Source organism: Dromiciops gliroides, chromosome 1 (genome assembly GCF_019393635.1).
Source record: "Dromiciops gliroides isolate mDroGli1 chromosome 1, mDroGli1.pri, whole genome shotgun sequence".
NCBI lineage: Eukaryota > Metazoa > Chordata > Mammalia > Microbiotheria > Microbiotheriidae > Dromiciops > Dromiciops gliroides.
Window position 1 is genome coordinate 75,647,327 of NC_057861.1, and position 18,702 is coordinate 75,666,028.

The 18,702-nt window shown below is 46.2% G+C and overlaps 2 protein-coding genes across 21 annotated transcripts in view; both read right to left on the reverse strand.

The window, feature by feature from the left end:
* Positions 1-3,691: 3,691 nt before the first annotated feature.
* On the reverse strand, positions 3,692-4,375 carry LOC122734436 (60S ribosomal protein L13-like). The gene is given in 1 exon segment (XM_043975270.1): positions 3,692-4,375. A coding segment is annotated over 1 exon segment (633 nt). The 5' UTR covers positions 4,334-4,375; the 3' UTR covers positions 3,692-3,700.
* Positions 4,376-4,874: 499 nt separating this feature from the next.
* SCRIB (scribble planar cell polarity protein) overlaps positions 4,875-18,702 on the reverse strand; it is a 70,190-nt gene continuing 56,362 nt past the window's right edge. For 5 of the 20 annotated variants that reach the window (XM_043978822.1, XM_043978824.1, XM_043978820.1 and 2 more), the window contains 14 exons: positions 16,590-16,640; positions 16,129-16,170; positions 15,751-15,870; positions 15,067-15,180; positions 14,589-14,748; positions 14,335-14,461; positions 13,703-13,789; positions 13,397-13,585; positions 11,093-11,221; positions 10,741-10,883; positions 10,480-10,517; positions 9,768-9,842; positions 6,078-6,129; positions 4,875-5,922 (listed from right to left, as the gene is read on the reverse strand). In XM_043978822.1, the coding sequence (XP_043834757.1) occupies positions 5,777-5,922; positions 6,078-6,129; positions 9,768-9,842; positions 10,480-10,517; positions 10,741-10,883; positions 11,093-11,221; positions 13,397-13,585; positions 13,703-13,789; positions 14,335-14,461; positions 14,589-14,748; positions 15,067-15,180; positions 15,751-15,870; positions 16,129-16,170; positions 16,590-16,640 (1,473 nt within the window). In that variant the 3' untranslated portion in view covers positions 4,875-5,776. The remainder of the gene's footprint in view (positions 5,923-6,077; positions 6,130-9,767; positions 9,843-10,479; positions 10,518-10,740; positions 10,884-11,092; positions 11,222-13,396; positions 13,586-13,702; positions 13,790-14,334; positions 14,462-14,588; positions 14,749-15,066; positions 15,181-15,750; positions 15,871-16,128; positions 16,171-16,589; positions 16,641-18,702) is intronic. The other 15 variants (XM_043978833.1, XM_043978818.1, XM_043978834.1 and 12 more) reach the window with 11 other exon arrangements.

Consider the following 18,702-nt stretch of genomic DNA (forward strand, 5'->3'; position numbering starts at 1 on the left):
ATAGTTATTTGTTAGATGTATATTATTTTGCTGTTTATTTAAATATACGCTAAGCTTATATATGTATTGCTACTATATAGGCCTATTGATATTGTTGTTTCTAGTTGTACATTTTTTCCTACTGGTCATAAATATTTAAATTTAAGTAATTAAGTTATAATTAAAGTAATTGTAACCAGTGAAGTACAAAATTCAGAAATGTAATCATTAGCACATATATCAACAGCAATTGCATGTAAGGCATACCTAAGATGGGCAACCCAAATTAGTATTGTCATCTGGTTATACGTATAACCACTTTCTTCAGGATGGCTCTCAGACTAGCTAGAAGGATGGGGGAGAGAAAAAAGAGAGAGTTGATCTTGGCTGCAATGCCTATTTCAACCTGATATGTTGTTTCAGTGCTTATTTTATTATTTTCTATGCTATTTAACATTGCTAATAAATTACATGGCCAATCACACAACTCTAGTTTCATCCAATTAGTTTGGGGATGTGAGATTGAGAGGGGGAAATCAGCCAATGGAATAAAATGGGGACATAAGTCAGCTATATAGTTTTCACTTTTGGTCATTTCTGTGTATGTTCCAGGGCATGCCCACTAGACTTGTCTTGTGCATAGGGAGAAAAAAAAGTTTACAATGCAACAAGTACTATATGCAATGATTAAGTCAGAATCAATTATTATTATATTAATGTAGTAGAATGTTGTGATAATCATGAAAGTGATTTTAAAAATGAATAAGGTTGATATGGAGGAACATATATGAAGTCATCTAAAGTGGGATTAGCAGAACCAGAACTGTATATACATTAATACAACAATGTGGGATTAAAAAGTCAGGGAAGGGGCAGCTAGGTGGTGCAGTGGATAGAGCACCGACCTGGATTCAGGAGGACCTGAGTTCAAATCCAGCTTCAGACACTTAACACTTAACTAGCTGTGTGACCCTGGGCAAATCACTGCCTCACCAAAAAAAAAAAAAAGTCAGGGAAGATTTCAGGTTGACTTGGGAAAGGAACACAGAACAAATACACCTTTTGCTTATTTGTTAATTTAGTCAATTCATTTGGTTAAATGCCAGTGTGACATTTAAAATTAAATGTGTGGTCACCTTATTCCTGTCCCAAGGATAGGGAAAGCTAGCTAGGGTTTACTTATAAATTAGAAGCTTTAGCACCAGTTTTGGGGCATTAAGCATTTATTAGAAAAAAGAGAACACCTGGGTCAGAAAGTTAAGAAAAGGCCTATCTAACCTAGCTTTCCAGCCTCACCTGGTTCTTCCTCAATTTCTCCACCACCAGCCTGTTCGAGAGGCAAACTGAGTGTGGAAACTTCCTCTGCGTCCCAAGGACAGGTGGTCCTTCCACACTGCTTCAAGCTAATTGGCTAGCATCACCCAAATCCATTGGTTCACTGGACTTGAGGGTGGTCCCGTGTTGAGGTCAGAGTCCACAGTCTCTGAGAACACACCCTCCTGAGGGCCAGGCAGGTGTGGCTTCAATTGAATTAACTTTAAGTGAATTAATCAGTGAAGTCAGTCAATCTCAGTCAATCCAATCAGACCAAATCAATCCCATTATTCTGGGACCTTTGGGTATTAGCAAAGCCCATTATTTTCTAACACTAGACATTTTCTACCATCACTTATTTTGCATATGTATTTGTTTTGTTGGTGATAATTATTTTTCATAAAAATGTTTCTTAAACAAGATTAAGGGAGGAAGAATAGTTAGACTTGACCAAATGTGTACCAAAGAAATCTGTGCTGAAGTGATCCAGTTTTACCAAGGATTAATTTTGAAGATATCTCAAAAATGACAAGATTTTAAAGAATAGGAAAATTCACATGTGGTTACTACTAACCCCCCCCTCCAAAAAAAAAAAAGGTGATTGACAAGACATCAGCTCTTAATAACCCATACACTTAACTTTTTTCCTACTAGAGTATGAAGATAGTTTATGTACCTTGAGAGTATACTTGATAAAAACATGAGGGGAAAGGAAGGCTTCTACAGATGATTTTTACAGCTTCTGACATCCTCATAGTTATGTAAATAAGAGGTGCACAAATCCTGTTGTTTGTTGATTTTTTTTTAATTAAGTAGAAAAAGGGGTTTTAAGATTATCTTTAAACAAGGTATTTCCTATGAATGTTAAAATCATACATAACATTTCAAACAAACTTTAAGGTATAAAACACAAAGACATGCTCACCAAAGATGGTTGCCAGTGTCATCGAGGATTTCCTGCACAGAATCCATACAGAATAGTTTATGTGAGATTCTTCAAATGCTCTCTGCAGATGACATGGTGGTAATTGCATTGACCCCAAGAATATTGCAAAGTCTCCTCAGTGAAATCAATAATTATTCAGAAGAAAACAATTTAGCCACCCACACTAAAAAGGCAAGATGGATGAGAAGTATCTATTGTCTAAATGATACCATACTGTTGGACAGACATCCCATGAGTTAGTCCATCAACAGACAGATCTTGGCACACAGACATTATGGATAATGTGTTAGGTCACAGCTGAAAGGGACCTTATAGGGAAGACAAACTATTATGTAAAAGCAAATACCCCAAGTGAATACTGTAGTTATTTGCTAGTCCTATGTATATGTCACACATTTATGTCACATCCCAGGGGCTAGTAAGGTCATACAATATTAAGATACTATGGTGGCTGAGCCCAGTTGCTCTGAGAAAGGGATGTGTTCTCATTCCCTAATTGTTTGATTTGTAGCCAGCCCCACTTGAATACTTTTATTATGAAAAGTTTTCATTATTGGAATCAATATCTCCAAGGGGGATGGGAAGGAATCATCTCACTAACACCTGTCTCTGCAGACAGGTTATTGAAGGTTCCAAGGTCAAAAGCCATCTGTCTTTTCCTAAGGTCTGTTGCCTCATGCCCTACTGGAATTCTCTTCCCTCCACCTACCAGCAAGTTGCTCACCAAAGAATCTCACTGGAATTTTCAACTTCATCTAATGTTGTTCCCAGGCTAAGAGTCCAAGATCAATCAGATCAAGCAAATATCCAACAAGTCGAACTGCAAACTCACAGTCCATGCTGTATTTCTGGGATGTTTTTCTGGAAAGTGGGCAATTCTATTTTTAAAACATCCCACCTAAGACATTAGGCAACTTCCTTTACCATAGAATGTTGTTCCTACAGTGCCCAACTTTTTTGGCACCCTCAGGATTGGAACTGCAGAGCTAAATGGAAAAATTTGGCCAAGCAGGCTGACATCTTTCCTCACTTGTGTACATGATGTTTCTAACGAATATGAGCTCTTTGAGGACAAGAATTACTTTCGTTTAGTCTTTGAATCCTTAGCAATGAGAACAATGGTTGCCACAGGGTGTTCAGTAAAACATGTGGAACCCAAAGGCTACCCTTTATATTTTAAAAAATGTTGCATTGATGCCTTGTCTTTACACCTATCATTTCAGACATGCCCCTCCTAACAAGCTCCTTCCTCAGTGATGAAAACAAGCAATACATCCTGTACTGACCTCATCTAACAACGTATATACAACACCCTCACTATACCATATATTTCATTATCTGTACTCCTGGACCTCCCCTGGGTGAAGATTGAAAGTATCAGAAAAAAGCCTTCAGGAAATTGGGTGAATTCTTTTTTTTTTTTAATTTTGTATTATTTTATTGAAAGTTCTCAGAGGCTGTTTACTTCTTCTCCACATCCTGCTCTGCAGCCTCCTTGGCTCGTTTTGCCCGGATGCCAAAGAGACGGGCATTGGCCCGGGCCATTCGAAGACTAGCAAAGGCCTTGAAATTCTTCTCATCTTCAGTAATGACACGAGCTTTCTCTTTCTTGAAGACATTTCTGATCGGCATAACTGGTCCTGTAAGCTGAGTTGCCAATTTGAGTTCTTCAGCAGAGCTATCTCCCTTCTTCGGTGCAGATGGTTTCCTTGGGAAGAGGATCAGTTTGGACTTATATTCTTTCAGCCGCCGTACGTTTGCCTGGAGAGACTCTGTAGACTTATTTTGGCGACGAGGGTCCACAGAGATACCAATGGTCCGTGCCACTTTTTTATGGATTCCAGCCACCCGAAGCTCTTCCAAGCTGAATCCTCTACCAGCACGTACTTTGGTGTGGTATCGAATAGTAGGGCACCTCACAATGGGCCGGATAGGACCAGAGGTAGGGTGAGGAGCAATTCGACGGGCTTTTGCTTGACGGGCCTTTCATCTCCTGATCTTCCTGGCTGGCTGGTTAAACCATGTGGCAACTCGTCTTTGCCAGTCTTTGTGGAAATGGGGCTTCAGAATCATGCCATTTCGGCTGGGTGCCATGGCTACTTAGAGCCCTCCTCACGGGCACGACAGCCGAACGGAAAGGGCGGGTGAATTCTTTATGGAGTAATTATCAAAGTATATGGTCAAGAAACAAACAAGGAAGACAGATGTGTTTAGTGGCAGCTTTGGAAAGAGTAACTATATTGGTAAGAGCAGAAATCCAAGTATTTTTATCCGATAGTGTTATTTATTTTTATAAAATATATGTATCTTGGGGCCACTGGGGATGATGCTGATGCCTAGAGCCAATGGTCAACAGGCCTGATGGAACCAGCTGGTCAATTAAACATTGCTCAGGTACCAGTAGTCCTAAGAACTGAGGAAAAGTAAGGCTTGGTATCCAGGGCTTGAGATAGCTTACAGCTTTATTCCTTGCTCACCACACCCTTCCTCCCTCCAGCCCCACCTGGCAAGTCTCAACTCTTCCCACAGCTCTAGGAGATTTGCTGACTACACTGATCCCAACCCAGTTCTGATTGGGAGGACCTGAAGCTCCTCAGCATTATGTTGTAGCAGGGGACAGAGAAGACAGATGCAATAAAATGTAAAGTAAACTTTATTATCCTTAAACCACAAAATAGATTTCTTTGGTTGTACAAATGTCACTAGTTACAGTCTTGATGCTAGCTTCCCTGGCGTGTGACACGCCCAGTACCAGGTTTGTTTTTTGGGGGGGGGGAGGGGAGGAGAGAAGGTGGGGGGGGGGTGAGGGAAGACACACAAGTTAGTTACTGAAGCTGAGCCGGGGCTCCCAACAGTTTGAGTTAAAATGCTAAAACCGAGTTAGAAAAAGCTCCCAGGGATGAGGGGAGTGGGGAGGGGGAGCAATGAACAATGATTTGTGATAAATGCCTGCCCCACCACCACCCCCAATCAAAGGGAGACCAAAATTCCATTAAAATGATCCAGTTTCATGGGGCTAGGGGGTCACCATTGATTCAGCTCAAAGGGACAGCCACAGCTGGAGAAGGGAATCCAGAAAGGTCTGGAGGCTGGGGGCTGAATCTGCTCATCCTTACCCTTGGGGTCAAATATGGAGCCCAAGCAAAGCAGCATCCAGTGTGACCCCACCACTGGCTGGTTCCCTTACACACCAGATTAGACACGGAGGAAGGGGCCAGCACAGTGTGGCTGGTGTTAGGGTACAGACTTTTGCTCTCTCATTCCCTAGACACAATTTACAAACTTCCCAACATCTGTAAGCTCCTTCAGTGGGGATAGGGGAAGAAAGTATGCTCTGGGAGTCTAGGAGAGCATGGGATCTAGACCCTTTCCTTCTCCCTACTCCAGCAGTCTATGGGGCCAAGAGGTCCCCGCTACTCCCCTTAAACCTCTTGGGATTTTTGGAGGGCACGAGTTCAGGTTCCTCTCCCCTTCTGGAGGGCCTAAGAGCACACAGGGTCCAGGGCCCTCCCCCAATCCTTCTCCCCTTTAGGGGGCCTAGGAGGGCACAGGGTCCAGGCCACGACGTTCATGCCGAAGTTTTCGACGGTTGCTGCAAAGAGTTACTTCCTCCAGGGCTGTAGGACTGGGTCCAGGGGGGCCCAGCAACACTTGCTCCACCTCTCCATCCTCTTCCTGGAGGCCTGAGAAGGAAGTGTGGGTCAAGGCAGGTATAGGCAGTCCCATAGCCTTTTGGAATTGGGGGGAGGGTGGGAGTGGCAGGGAGAAGGATCTAACAGCATGAAGGTTAACAGAATCAGCTTTTCCCTTTCCTTCTACCCCCAACCCCAGGGCTCACCAGGACTGAGGCTGTCCTCCAGGTAGTTCAGCTCCTCTGGCAAACCTGGAGACTGAAACAGAGATGAGGCAGGGTTAGAGGAAGAACCAATACAGTTATGATGGAATACTTTATTTTGATTTCCAGCACCCTCAAAAAGTCCCACTTGAATTACTGGACCTACCATATATCCTAATCCCTCAAAGAAGGTGGGGATAGAGACAAGGAAGGACATGCTAGCTACCATGTTCACTTTTGTCGGATCCCAGTCCAATACAATAGGGGGAAGGTGAGAATCAAGGGGGGGGGGGGGCAGGATGAAATGATAATCTGCTAGCCTTCAGGGAGTGGGCCCTGAACTCCAGTTTCAAGAATGAGCCTCTGAGGGTAGCAGAGGGCTGGAGGAAGAGTTCAAATGAAGCAATAAACCATCCAGAAAAAAAGTGGTCAAAGGTATCCAGTGAATATCAGTCTTTGGTAAGAGGAAAAGATGAAAAGCTCAAAGGAATGATCACACAGTTGTTCAAAAGCTGAATGGGTTACTTAGGTGATGGGTTTCTCTTCTCTGGAGATCTTCAAGCGGATGCTGACTGACCACTTTTAGTATCTGGGCTTGGATCAGCTGGTAGCTACAGTCCCTTCTAACCCAAATTCTATGACTCTGACCTTTGAAGAGATGTTATAGGTTCCTTCCACATAATGTACTGGATTTTTACAGAGTACACTTATAACGTCACGGAAGGTTTAGAGGGATTCAGAAATGACACCAAGATCAAAACTATCTGCTACTGGATTCAGGAAGAAACATCATGGTGGTAGATGGCTGCCTGCTAAGGGGTACAGAAACAGCCTGTGAAAGTATGGGTAGGTTGTTACTGATGTTTAATGTGTGGACTTAAAAAAAAAAAAAGCCCTGATCTTTTAACTTCCTTTGCAATATTCCTTTCTCTAGCATACTTTGAACATTAACCTCATATCGTCTTCTTTTCAGGTTTGAATTCTCTCCCTTCAACTCTTCTCTTTGCCCCTGTACCTTTCCTCCTACATTGGCCTAAAAAAAGCTTCAATCTGCATTCTGAGTCCATTACTTCTCCATCTGGAGGTGGATTATTCTCTGTAATCATGGTTACTCATTGTGTTGGGCAGAGATCCTAAGTCTTTCAAAGCTGTTTATCTTTACATTATTGTTGTTGCATAAATTGTTCTCCTGGTTCTGCTCACTTCACTCTGCATCAGTTTATACAAGTCTTCTTGGGTTTCTGAAATTACGACCATCGTCATTTCTTTTTTTTGTGTGAGGCAATTGGGGTTAAGTGACTTGCCCAGCTACTAAGTGTCAAGTGTCTGAGGCTGGATTTGAACTTGGGTCCTCCTGAATCCAGGACTGGTGCTCTGTCCATTTCACCACCTAGCTGCCCCCATCATCATTTCTTTCTTTTTTTTAAATTTTCTTTTAGTGAGGCAATTGGGGTTAAGTGACTTGCCCAGGATCACACAGCTAGTAAGTGTTAAGTGTCTGAGGCCAGATTTGAACTCAGGTACTCCTGACTCCAGGGCCAGTGCTCTATCCACTGTGCCACCTAGCTTGCCCCCCATAATCATTTCTTATAGCACAATGCCAGTCCATTACTCTGAATGCCTTTACAATTGTATTACAATTTTTTTTTGTTTGTTTTACATATGCAGTCAGGTCTACACTATCTATGAAGCTAGGTTCTCTCTTCCCAACTTCATCTCATAGGAGGCAGTGCAGTGGATAGAACTGGACCTCCTGGACCCAGAGTCAGAAAGACCTGAATTCAAATTCATTCTTAGACACTTACTAGCTTTGTGACTCAGGCAAGTCACTTCAGCTCTCTGTCTAGTAACCTATAAGAGCACCTACATTCCAGAATTTCTGTGATGATAAAAATGAGTCAATATTTAAGTACTTTGCAAACCTTAAAAGGTTATATGCTGGTTATTATTGTTACTGATTTTATAGTACATCAAGCACTATGATAAAACAAAATGTGGTTACATGGTAATCATTCCTAAGAACAGATTATAATTAAAATGGGTATAGATGTGCTCCTTTCCTAGTCTGCTGTCCTAACTGGCTCTTGCACTGACCTCCTTTGAAGACTTTTTTCTGTCTTGTAAAGTAGTATTGCTTGTCTTTTTCTGTCCTCTGCCATGTTTTGCAAACGAGCTAACATCTAAACCAGTCGTACCCAGGGCTGCCATGTCTTCTGTTTGGTGTTTGCTGAGATGTTTTTTTTAGCCTCCTTATTACTTCTGCCTTAGACTTCTTAATAAACTGTGGCATTCAGAGTTCAAATTCACACACACACACACACACACACACACACACACATCTATCTATCTATCTAAATAAAAATTGATTGATGCCTTCATAGAAGCTCCAGTGCCTCACAGTATAGAAGCTACTTTGGGTTCTGAAAGACTCTGCCAGCCAAAATATAAATTCTGACAGGCTCCACTGAGGAGCCAGAGGACTTTGAAAATGGTTCTGGTGACAGACTAAGTTTGTTGTCTGTGGACCAGGCTCGCTGGGTAGGAGTGTTTAGCAGCAGCAGGGTAGCTATCTGGTGACCAAGGAAACAGGTAAATACAGAGAAGACCTGAGTCCTGCCCACCCCTGCTCATGCCATGGTGCCAGTGGTAGGGTGGTGGAAAAGGGAGAGAAGCTGGCAAGAATCAGAATTCTCAGGACATCTACTGTTGGGACTCATTCCGTATGGGATATTTTATATAACATTACTGAAGTAACTAAACCACACCCATATATAGATTCTTGCTGTAAGTAAACTCAGAAGACAAAGAAGTTGCAGCTAAATGGAAGGGTAGCCCAAAGCTTCTCCTTGGAAAGAGAAATAAAAGAAATCATGGGATCATAGGTAGAGGTAGAGGGGACTCTAATACCCATCCTCTTGCTCAAGTAAAGGTTGGACTTAGAAAAGGTAACTGCACTGGGGATACAAATACAATGAATGAAGCAATCCCACAAAGAGGTTGTGATGGGTAAGAGTGACTTGGAGAGTGAGAGGATAGATAGGGCCTGAGTCTGCTTTTTTCTAGGCAGTATACCCTGAATTCTAGGCTCAACTAGGGGTATAGTGGGATTAGGGAACAAAAGTCAAGGCATAGGATGTAGTTATTAAAGAACTAGAGGCCTAGAAATCATACTCAGATCCTGACATTCATTCCAGGAAGCAGCACTTCTGTCAAAATGTTTGTACCTTTTTTGGGGTACCTTCCCTACATTTGTTGCTCACCCCCAACCTCGGGGTGTGTGTGGGGGGAAAGGAATATTTTGTTTCCTTATGTTTAAAAACAGTAGCCTTTCTCAGTCCTCCCCCTTCCCTACCAGGGCTGTGTGCCGCCTCAGGGACAGGAGGGAAACAGATATATAGAGAGATTATATGCAGTTCTGTAGGGTCCTGGAAGGAAGCCGGGGTGCTAGACTGGGTGGTGGAAGCTGGGATGGAACAGGTGGAACGGCCTAGGGCCTATAAGTTTCTCTGACAGCTACTGTGGCAATGGTCCTGTGCTTGAGTTATGGGGAGCAGGAACAGAGACACAGTCAGAGCAAAGGGATGGGACAACGAAGAGGACCCTTGGGGAGGAACCACAAACAGCAATGGGTAGGAACAGGAGGGACAGACAAAAGCATAGTCAAAAAGGGATGACAAACAACTCTGCTGGTACCTGGATGTCATATACAGGCCTGGAAGAAGGAAGAGCAGCAAATTCCCGGTAGTCAAACTTCTTTTCAGACAAGGACTTGAGGGGACAGCGACAGCGTGAAAGAGAGAGAGAGAGAGAGAGAGAGAGAGAGAGAGAGAGAGAGAGAGAGAGAGAGAGAGAGAGAGAGAGAGAGGGGAGGTTTGGAGGGGGAGGATGGGGAGAGGGAGGGGAAAGAGAGACAGGTGTAAGAAAAAGGCTGCTCAAGGCCAAAATAGTTGGGGCTGGCAAAGTCAATGCTCTTACTACTGAAGGAACTCTGATGACATAGTGAGAGAGAGGGGGCGGGGGTGTGTGTGTGTGTGTGGAGGGGAAGGGGTGGTTTTGGCCCCACTGGGAGACTTTCTTTGGTTACTGCCATCCCTCTGGCCCACCTCCCTCCACCCCTGCATCCCAATACAGATTATGTTTCTCAGACTAGGACTTCTGGGAGCGATGTCATGACTTTGGAAACACAAACCTGTACAGAGACACAGAGAAAGACATGGGAAAGAACTGGGGAGGGGGAAACAGTAGATATGGAGATAGTAGACACAAGAGTGAAAAAGATAAGAGGCAGTGATAGAGATGCAAAAGATAAGGGAAATGAGGAAGCCAGGAAATGATATAAAGGGGGAGGGGAATGGCTAGAAGGACAAAGTGGAACTCAGATTAGGGGAGTAAGACTCATCCTTACCAGCCTGCCAGGTGAGGTGACGATCCTGGGGCTAAGATCTGGGAGAAGATAAGAACAGAGAGATGAGTTAGTGCCCCTTCTCCAGGGGACAGTGATTCATCCTCTCCTCCCTTTTTCTCCGAGGGACAAATGGTGCCTCCCTCTACATCCAGAAAGACACATCTCTGACTCTTTACTTGGATCACCAGCCCGTCCATACTGATCACTCCCAACCCCCAGCCCCAGACAATCCAAACTGGCCACCTTCCCCACCCCCACCACCTTCAAGTGGCGTCGGTGAGGGAGTGGGTGCAGGTGAAGGGGCCTCTGTCAGCTGGCCAAGGGGGCTCCGTTTTCCCCTTCCTTCTTGAGATTTGGCGATGACCATCTGGGCTCGTAGGGCATCCTGTTCCAGAGACTTCATCCTAGGAAGAAAGAGTCGGGGTGGACAGGGAAGATAAAGAGTTAGGACTGGGCTTTTCCTGAAGCCCAGCCCACTCAGGGCCACGGACAAGAAAAGATCCAGTGGTGCTAGGGAGCCATGACTTCTCCCCTGTCCCAGAGCCCCCATGGAGTACCCAAAACCCTGGCCCAGAACCTCAGGCATGCAGCTGGGAGGCAGGGCCATGCACACCTTGGGGCAGGACTTCCTGGCCCAACTCGGGGGGTGGGTCTGAGCGGAAGCCCCTGCTGGCGGGCCCGGTAGAGTCTACGGGCCAGGTCCTGCTCGTAGTCCCTAAGGCTGTCGTCCAGAGCTGAGGGTCTGGGGGTCATGGGGATAGAGGGACAGAGACAGAGACAGAAAGCAAGTGAGAGACAGAGAATAGAAAACAATGCAACCAGGCCAGGGCCCCTTAGGTCAATTAAGAGCACAGTAAGACCAGAAAAACTGGAAGGAAGATCAAAATAAAGTAAGAAAATAGAACAGGGAGCAGAGGAACCAAATGTCCATGCCTTGCTAACAGTCACAGCCAATCACAATCATCCATGTTGTCTTATACTGGCTTTGACTCTAGCATCTAGCCCCAGATTTAGGAGTCAAACGAAGGTTTCAGCTTTAATAAAAATAAATTTAAAAGACAGTATGTGACCAAGGACAGGTTCTTAACCCTAAACTGAGAACCAAATAGGGTCACAAAATTCTGGAATGATTCTCTGGAAAGATTTCAAGAACTCTGCACATCTGCGCATGAACCTTTTTGAGGTACACAGAGAGTGAACAGAAGCCCTTTCCCCTGCCCCAGTGTTACTCCTCTTTTATACACTCTCTCTCTGAAGTCACCAACCCTATCCCCTGGTAAGGAATGTTCCTCTTCCCTGAAGGAACGCTCTTTATCTTTTATCCTGGTAACAGCTCAGAGAGAAGCTAGAGTTGTATTTCCACAAGGGGCACATCGGGATGATGCAAATGTTCAGAATTATAATCAGTCTATTAACATGAGCAGGCCCACAGTGTCCAGAGCTGGACAGTGAACCTCAGGGCAGGCAGGGAAGAAATAAAAGGTAGGGAAGGGGCACTCCGAGTCCCAGAAAGAAGGGAAACAGAACTAAACCAAGTTCCTAACCCAAGAGAAACGGCCAAGGGCAAAACAATACTTGGGCCCCAAACACTGTGGATTCAGAGGATAGAAGAGACTGAATCGACCCAAGGAAAGACAGAATTGCCATGACACACTAAGTGAGAGTTTGCATAGAGGCTGGGAGAGAAGAGAAAGCGAGGGGACAGGAGTTCTTTGGGCCAAAAGAGAAGTGAACCAGCAAAGGATGGGATACTGAAAGCAGGGAATGCAGTATCGGGGTGATCTGGCCCTGAAGCTGGAGAGAGTGGGAACTGGGACCCAACAAAGACAGTCAGAAACACTTCTGAGGGCAATGAGGATCTTTTATCCTTCTAACTAGTTGTCTTCACAACTAAGAAAGTTTGGTTAATTCTGCTTTATAACTAATGGGTTAGCTTGTCAACATTCTATGCCCTGAAATGCCTCAACCACTGGCATAACTGTTGGTGCACTGGAGACACTGGGCCAGAGGGCACAAGGATATAGCTATGGTCTTTTACTGAGGAGTGGCCAGAAGCTACATTTCTGAGGTCTGACTGAGCCTTAGGGCAGAGGCAGAATTAGATTAAGAGAACCCAGAGTCCCAGAAACTCAATGGTGACCTAGGCACCCCACAATAATCTCTCTTGGTCAATCTCATCCTTCACTCTAAGGCTAACTCCTACAATTATACACCCCTGACAATCAGTTAAGAGTCATGCACATCTCAATCATGCCCTAACTCAAAGACTCCTGATAACCACCCCTCAACAGCTGCATCCTTGTTCATTCATTCTCTTTGCCATGTGCACACACCCCCGACACCACACATCAATGAGTCACCCCTTCACCATCCTACCTTGCTTACAGTCACACACACAATAACATTGCCCAGGAGTCAATTCATCCCAACCTTATCTTCTGTCCATATTTGTGACTGCAAATGATATAGGAAACTCCTGATGAGGTTTCTAACAAACTGTCTTAACAAAGCAGAATGACAACTATTCTGTAACCAATAGTCATAGGGAGTTACAGTGACTTGCCCAGGGTCACAGAAGTAGAACCTGAACCCAGGTCTTCCTGACTCTAAAGGCAGCTTTCTATGCACATTACCAGCTCTCAGACATTTAGTTCTCCAAGCAGTGAGTGTGGAAACAAGCCATCTCTCATATTCAAAGACCCTTTGAGCCCTCCTAGGCCCTACCTCACTCCACCCTGATGTGGTGCTAAGCAAAGGAATCCCATCTGACCTGCTGGCACCCTAACGGGCAGTCAGGCTAACCGTGCAGCAAGTCCAGCACAGACCAGCTTTCTCTTCCCCCTCGGGTCAGGTTCCCAGGGGGAGTGCCATGGGGGAGGTAGGGGACTACATAGTCATCTGGAAGGGGGTCAGGCACCTGGCTGCCCGCCAGAGTGCCCTCTTCTCTGCCTCCAGAGCTCGTCGTTCAGCTGGGGATAGCTCCCGTTCGGGCCCACTCAGGAGTTCTGGACTCTGCATGCGCAACCGTTCCTGCTGCCGTCGTTCAGCCTTAGCTGTCCGGACTGGGGCTCCCAATTCCCCGCCCCCCAATGACATGGGGCTCAGCCTGTAGGTGACACAAGGATCTACCTGAAGAACACTCAATGCCAAAAAGGCAGCAAGAAAGTTGATACTATTCCCCAGTCTGCTTCCCCTTTCTGGGATCGTCCATAGCCCTGCTTACCGAGCTGGGCAGTTGGGCCGTGGCTCTTGTTGGGATCCTTCTTCCAGTGAGTTCCTTTGGGAATTGGGGGGCTCAGTTTGAGGGAGGCTGGAAGGGTAAAGGAGCAAAATCTGTTACTACAGCTGAAGGTGTCTCTAAGTTCTCTTCTTGTTGCTTGCAGGTAATGGTGAAGTCTCAAAGCATTAAACCTCTAGCAGAAATTGATAAACCACCTCTCACCCTGGGCTGACCTGCCAGTGGTCGTGCTAATCTATGAAGAGCCTTTCAACTCCCAAAGGCATAGCCCCTACACATGGGGTGGGGCATGACTGTACTCTGGTATACACAGAAGATAGTTAGCTCAGCCTGAAATGTGATGGAAGCCCCTTGCATTAAAGACAAGGAACAGAAAATATGGGTTCTTCACCACTCTTCCTCCTAATCACAAAAATGGGGATTTGTCAAATACATAGAGTCCCAACCAAAGAAGCCTCAGATCAACACAGTCACCAATCTGCAAGACAATTAGCAGGGAATGGTGAGATGGGAGGCCCACCCTGAATTTTACGGGTTTAAGTCATCTTGCCAAACCCTGTCAGTGTCAGTGTCTACTGGGCTGATTTACTCCACAGACTAAAGCCCCAGGTTCTCACCAGCTCTTTTGTTCTCCCAGGGACTCCAGACCCTCCACTGGGGCAGGGGCAGTGACTACAACTTCCTCTGCCTCCTCTTCTTCCTCTTCCTGAAGAAGTAGGGCTCGTTTCTGCTGTAGCTTCCGTGCTAGGGTGGGAAAAAGAAGAAAATGACAAAAAGCTTCAGTGAAGACTTATTAGACTATCTCCCACCCCAATCAATCTCCAGCATTAAGACTTTATCCCAACTCCTTCCCCTCAAGTCCTTCTCCTACCTTCTTCTTCCTTCATCTTCTTCAGGTCATCCTCCCCAACCAGGGACACCCTCTTTGGTGGGCCATCAGCCTGGGGAGGCCTCACCTCCAGCTCAAAGTATTTCTGTCTCTCACGGAAAGACAACTGTTCTGGGCTGGCTGCACTACCAGGAGGTACCACCTGGGGAGAGGGTGATTCCACACTGATTCCACACTGCAGCACCCACCTTAATCCTCATCTCTCACCCTTGGCTTCCATGATTACCACCTCTCCACCTGCCCCCTCACCTCTGGGGAAACCTGGAGCCACTCTGGGCCTGGCCGCCTGCGCAGCTCCTATTGGGAAAACCAGGTGGAGGGGAGGTGGCGAGTCAGAGGGAGGGGGTGCCCAATGAAAATTGGAAGTAACTGGCTACTGGGGGGGATTAGGAAGCCTTATAGAAGGGGCGGAAATGAAACTAGACTTAGTTCTGGAAGTTTCCCAAGGGTCAGGCCATACCTGAGCCTCTGTCAGAGGGTGAGGGGGGGGCACAGCTGCAAAAGTCCTGTAGGCCTGCTTAACATTGACAGGGAACTCACTGGGGGAGGGTGGAGAAGGAGGACAGGTACGAGGCTGTGGAGGACAGGAGGACAGAAGGAAAAAGGAACAGGTAGAGTTGATTAGGGGTAAGGAAGAAGAGGAAAAGAGGGAGAAGGTAGTAAAAAGGAATGCAAGAATAGGAGGGGAAGGAGAAGGCAGAGGAAGAAGAAGACAGAATGAATAATAGGGCCATGAAAAATTGTTTCCGAGCCTAAATCCATAGCTGAAGATTTCCACAAGGCCTCTCTCCATTGCCCCCTGTAAGTCCTTCTCACAGAACCTTACCCTCACCAGCTAAGCTCATCTCCAGCTGCTTTGTCCTGAGAAAAATGACCCTTCTGATCAGGCCCTGTGTCTCTACCCTCAGTTTCCTCTCTACTTTCTAAACATTCCTAGTTAGAGGCTCTAATCCTTTCTTCAAATCATGCTCTCCTCCTCTCTCTCCCCACCAACCCCTAATCCAGACCCAAATTCCCAAGGAAGATGTCTGGTTTTTCATGCATCTGTGCTAAATGGGGGTAGGGGATGGAGAGGAGAACCTTCCTCCCTCTGAGTGATGTCTCCCTTCCCCAACCTGTAGGGTGAGCTAGGTGGGAAACTTACGGAGTTGGGGCTGTAGGCCCGGGACAGGGGTGAAGACTGGAAAGGGTTGGGGCTGTCTCTACCGCCAGATGCGGTGGATCCCACTGGCCATGGCCGAGGCTGGATTACCCCAGGTTTAGTCTGTATGGGTGGTAGTGAGGAAGAAAAGAGACAGGGAGGGAGAAAAGAAATGAGGGAGAAAGAGAAGTTGGAGTGAAAAGGAAAGGTTGGAAAGAGAGCAGGAGAGTATATGGTGGTGGCTCAGTTTGAGAGATAGGACAAATGTAATATAGGAAGAAAGCAGGGAGAAAGGGAGTAGAAGTTGGAGAAATAGCGAGGAGCTGGTGAAAAGCATCTCCAAAGCCATGGGGCAGGGCAGAGGGCAGAAAGGACACTCACGGATTTGTGCTCCTCCTGGGAAGGCAGGAAGCTGATGGAGGCCTGAAACAAAGGAAGAATTGGTAGGCCTCTTTCCCTTCAATGTGCCCCCCCCCCCAAAGCTAGCAGCCAGCCTGCTCCCCAGCTGCACCCTGTGCCCACTGGGTGAAGTTGGGGTGGGGAATCCCAAGTCACTTCTTCCTTGCCCTCCCCACAGCTCCACTCATAAAAGGGCTGGAAAGGGACCATATTAGGCTCAGAAGGGAGGCCCTGGCCTACCCCAAGACCTCAGGGGCCAAGCCCCAAAGCACATGCCTTGCTAGTAGCTCCTCCCAATCAAGTGCCAGAGGGAGAGAAAGAGAGGAACACACACACACACACACACACACACACACACACACACACACACACACACAGGCACTGGAGACCATCTGGCAGAGGAAAGGCCAAGCAGAAGGAGCTGCAGCACATAAGACACTTACAAAGCGGGTCTCCCTGCCCACCAGGTGGAAGGGTCGGGGGGAGGCAGGTGGCTGAGGGCACCAGAAAACAGGTACCGAGGGATCCATGGGAGAAAGAGGAAGAGATCAGAGGGGCCCCTCCCTATGAACCACTTGGCCCCAACTAACAGAGGCCAGTAGGTATCAGAGCTACCTGGGAACTGTCTAACTGATCCCTACTACCACCTGTTCAAGCTAGGTCTTTAAGACTAGTCTCAACTCAGCCTTTCTTAGACTCTGCCTCCCAATGGCTCAGCATCACCCCCACCCTCCAGACCATCTGAGTCACTCCCTCAAACCAACCCCACTCATCCATTTCTCATAGGGGCACTTGGGGCCTATTGGAAGAGGAAACAAGTGGTTTCCCGGTTACCTTAGATTAGGGGGCTCTCCCCAACATCCTTACTTTCTTTCAGAACCTGCCAGGGAACTGAAAATTCTGCTGCCCTCTCAAGAGAACAGCTTGAATATGGCCATCAAGGACTCACTCTGAAGATGGGAAATGAAAAGAAGGCTAAGAGAGAAAGGCAGACCCACAAACCAGAGCCCAGGAAAAGGCTCAAAGGGCTCAGGTGGGCAGCAGCAAAAGCTTAGGGTCTGGCTAAACTGCCAATAGGGGTCCTAAGTCTTGGATTTGGTAATAAGCAAGTGTATATTTCCCCTAGAACAACAGACTCTCAGAAGAGACCAGAGGGACCTCCCATCCACGGCAGTTTATATTTCTGGCAGGTAGCCATCCAGTCTTCATTTGAAACCCTCCAGTTACAGGGAGAGTTCATGACCCAACAAGGCAGTCCATCCTATCTTTACTCTAAATGTAAGAAGTTCCTTCTGTCAAACCAAACTCTGCCCCTCTGGGCACCTTTTATCCCTGTCCTTAGCTCTACAGGCCTCTTTGTGGTTTTATTACTATTAATTACATTCCCTCCTCTCAGTCCAGATCCTCCTCCCAGAATGAGGAAACCTAATCTTTTTAGTGCATCTTCATATGACATAACTCCCAACACAAAAACCAATTCACCCAAGAGGATTCGTGCTTTGGATAAGGTTTGGATTAAACAACATCTGAGGTCCATTCCTATACTGCGAGTCTCTGATTTTATCACTGGGGTCATGTTTGCTGCACCTTTCCAACTGTTCTGTCTCTAGTTAGGAGTGGTAGCCAGACCTGCAAACCACATTCCAGGCTGTATAAGGGAAGAAATATGTAGTTCTGCTCCCAATCCCTTCTTGACAGGGTCTAGTTCTTTGCTGGAAGCCCATGTGCCAATGTCTCCAGTGACTCTCGGGTTATGACATAACTAGAGTTTAATAACTCTTCCCCAAATGGATCACTTCACACTAGCCGTCTTGTCTCTCTCTGACCCCCCTTGAGACAGTTCTCACCGCCCTCTGTCCCCACCCCATCAGCATGCTGTCTCACTATCCATGGGTTCATAGCCGTATGTACCCATGAAGGTCTTGGTGGACACTCCTCCCAAATAATTTATAAAAAAGCTAAAGGGGCAATTAGGTGGCACAGTGGATAGAGCACCAGCTCTGGATTCAGAAGGACCTGAGTTCAAATCCGGCCTCAGACACTCAACAATTACTAGCTGTGTGACCCTGGGTAAGTCACTTAACCCCAATTGCCCCCCCCCCCCAGAACTAAGAGCACCAATCCTCACAGTAATCCGGAGGGATCCATCCTACTGCTCACAATTATCTTTCCAAAGACGTGCCCATTTATCCTTAGACTTTGCTTCTTTGGGGAAGCTTCTGTGACAGAGAGCACCACCCCCTACCCCTTGAGCCACGGTGTAGAACTCCATCAAAGGCTTTTGGAAAGTCTGTGTGGATTACAGCCTCTGGTTCCCTTCTTGTTCACATAACTGTTTAGCCTCCAGAGAGTGCTAAGAGATAGTCAGGCAAGATCAGTTGGAAAAGACATTTGTGGACCTTTGGCAAAGCCATCTGTAAGGAAAGGTTCCACATTTTGGTTGGTGGTTCCCTAGTTTCATCCCTGAGTTTTTTCAAAGTTCTGACACTGATGTCAAACAATTGATGGGATTTATTTAAGTTATGTAGCTAAGTTAGAGCTGGAATGAACTATGTT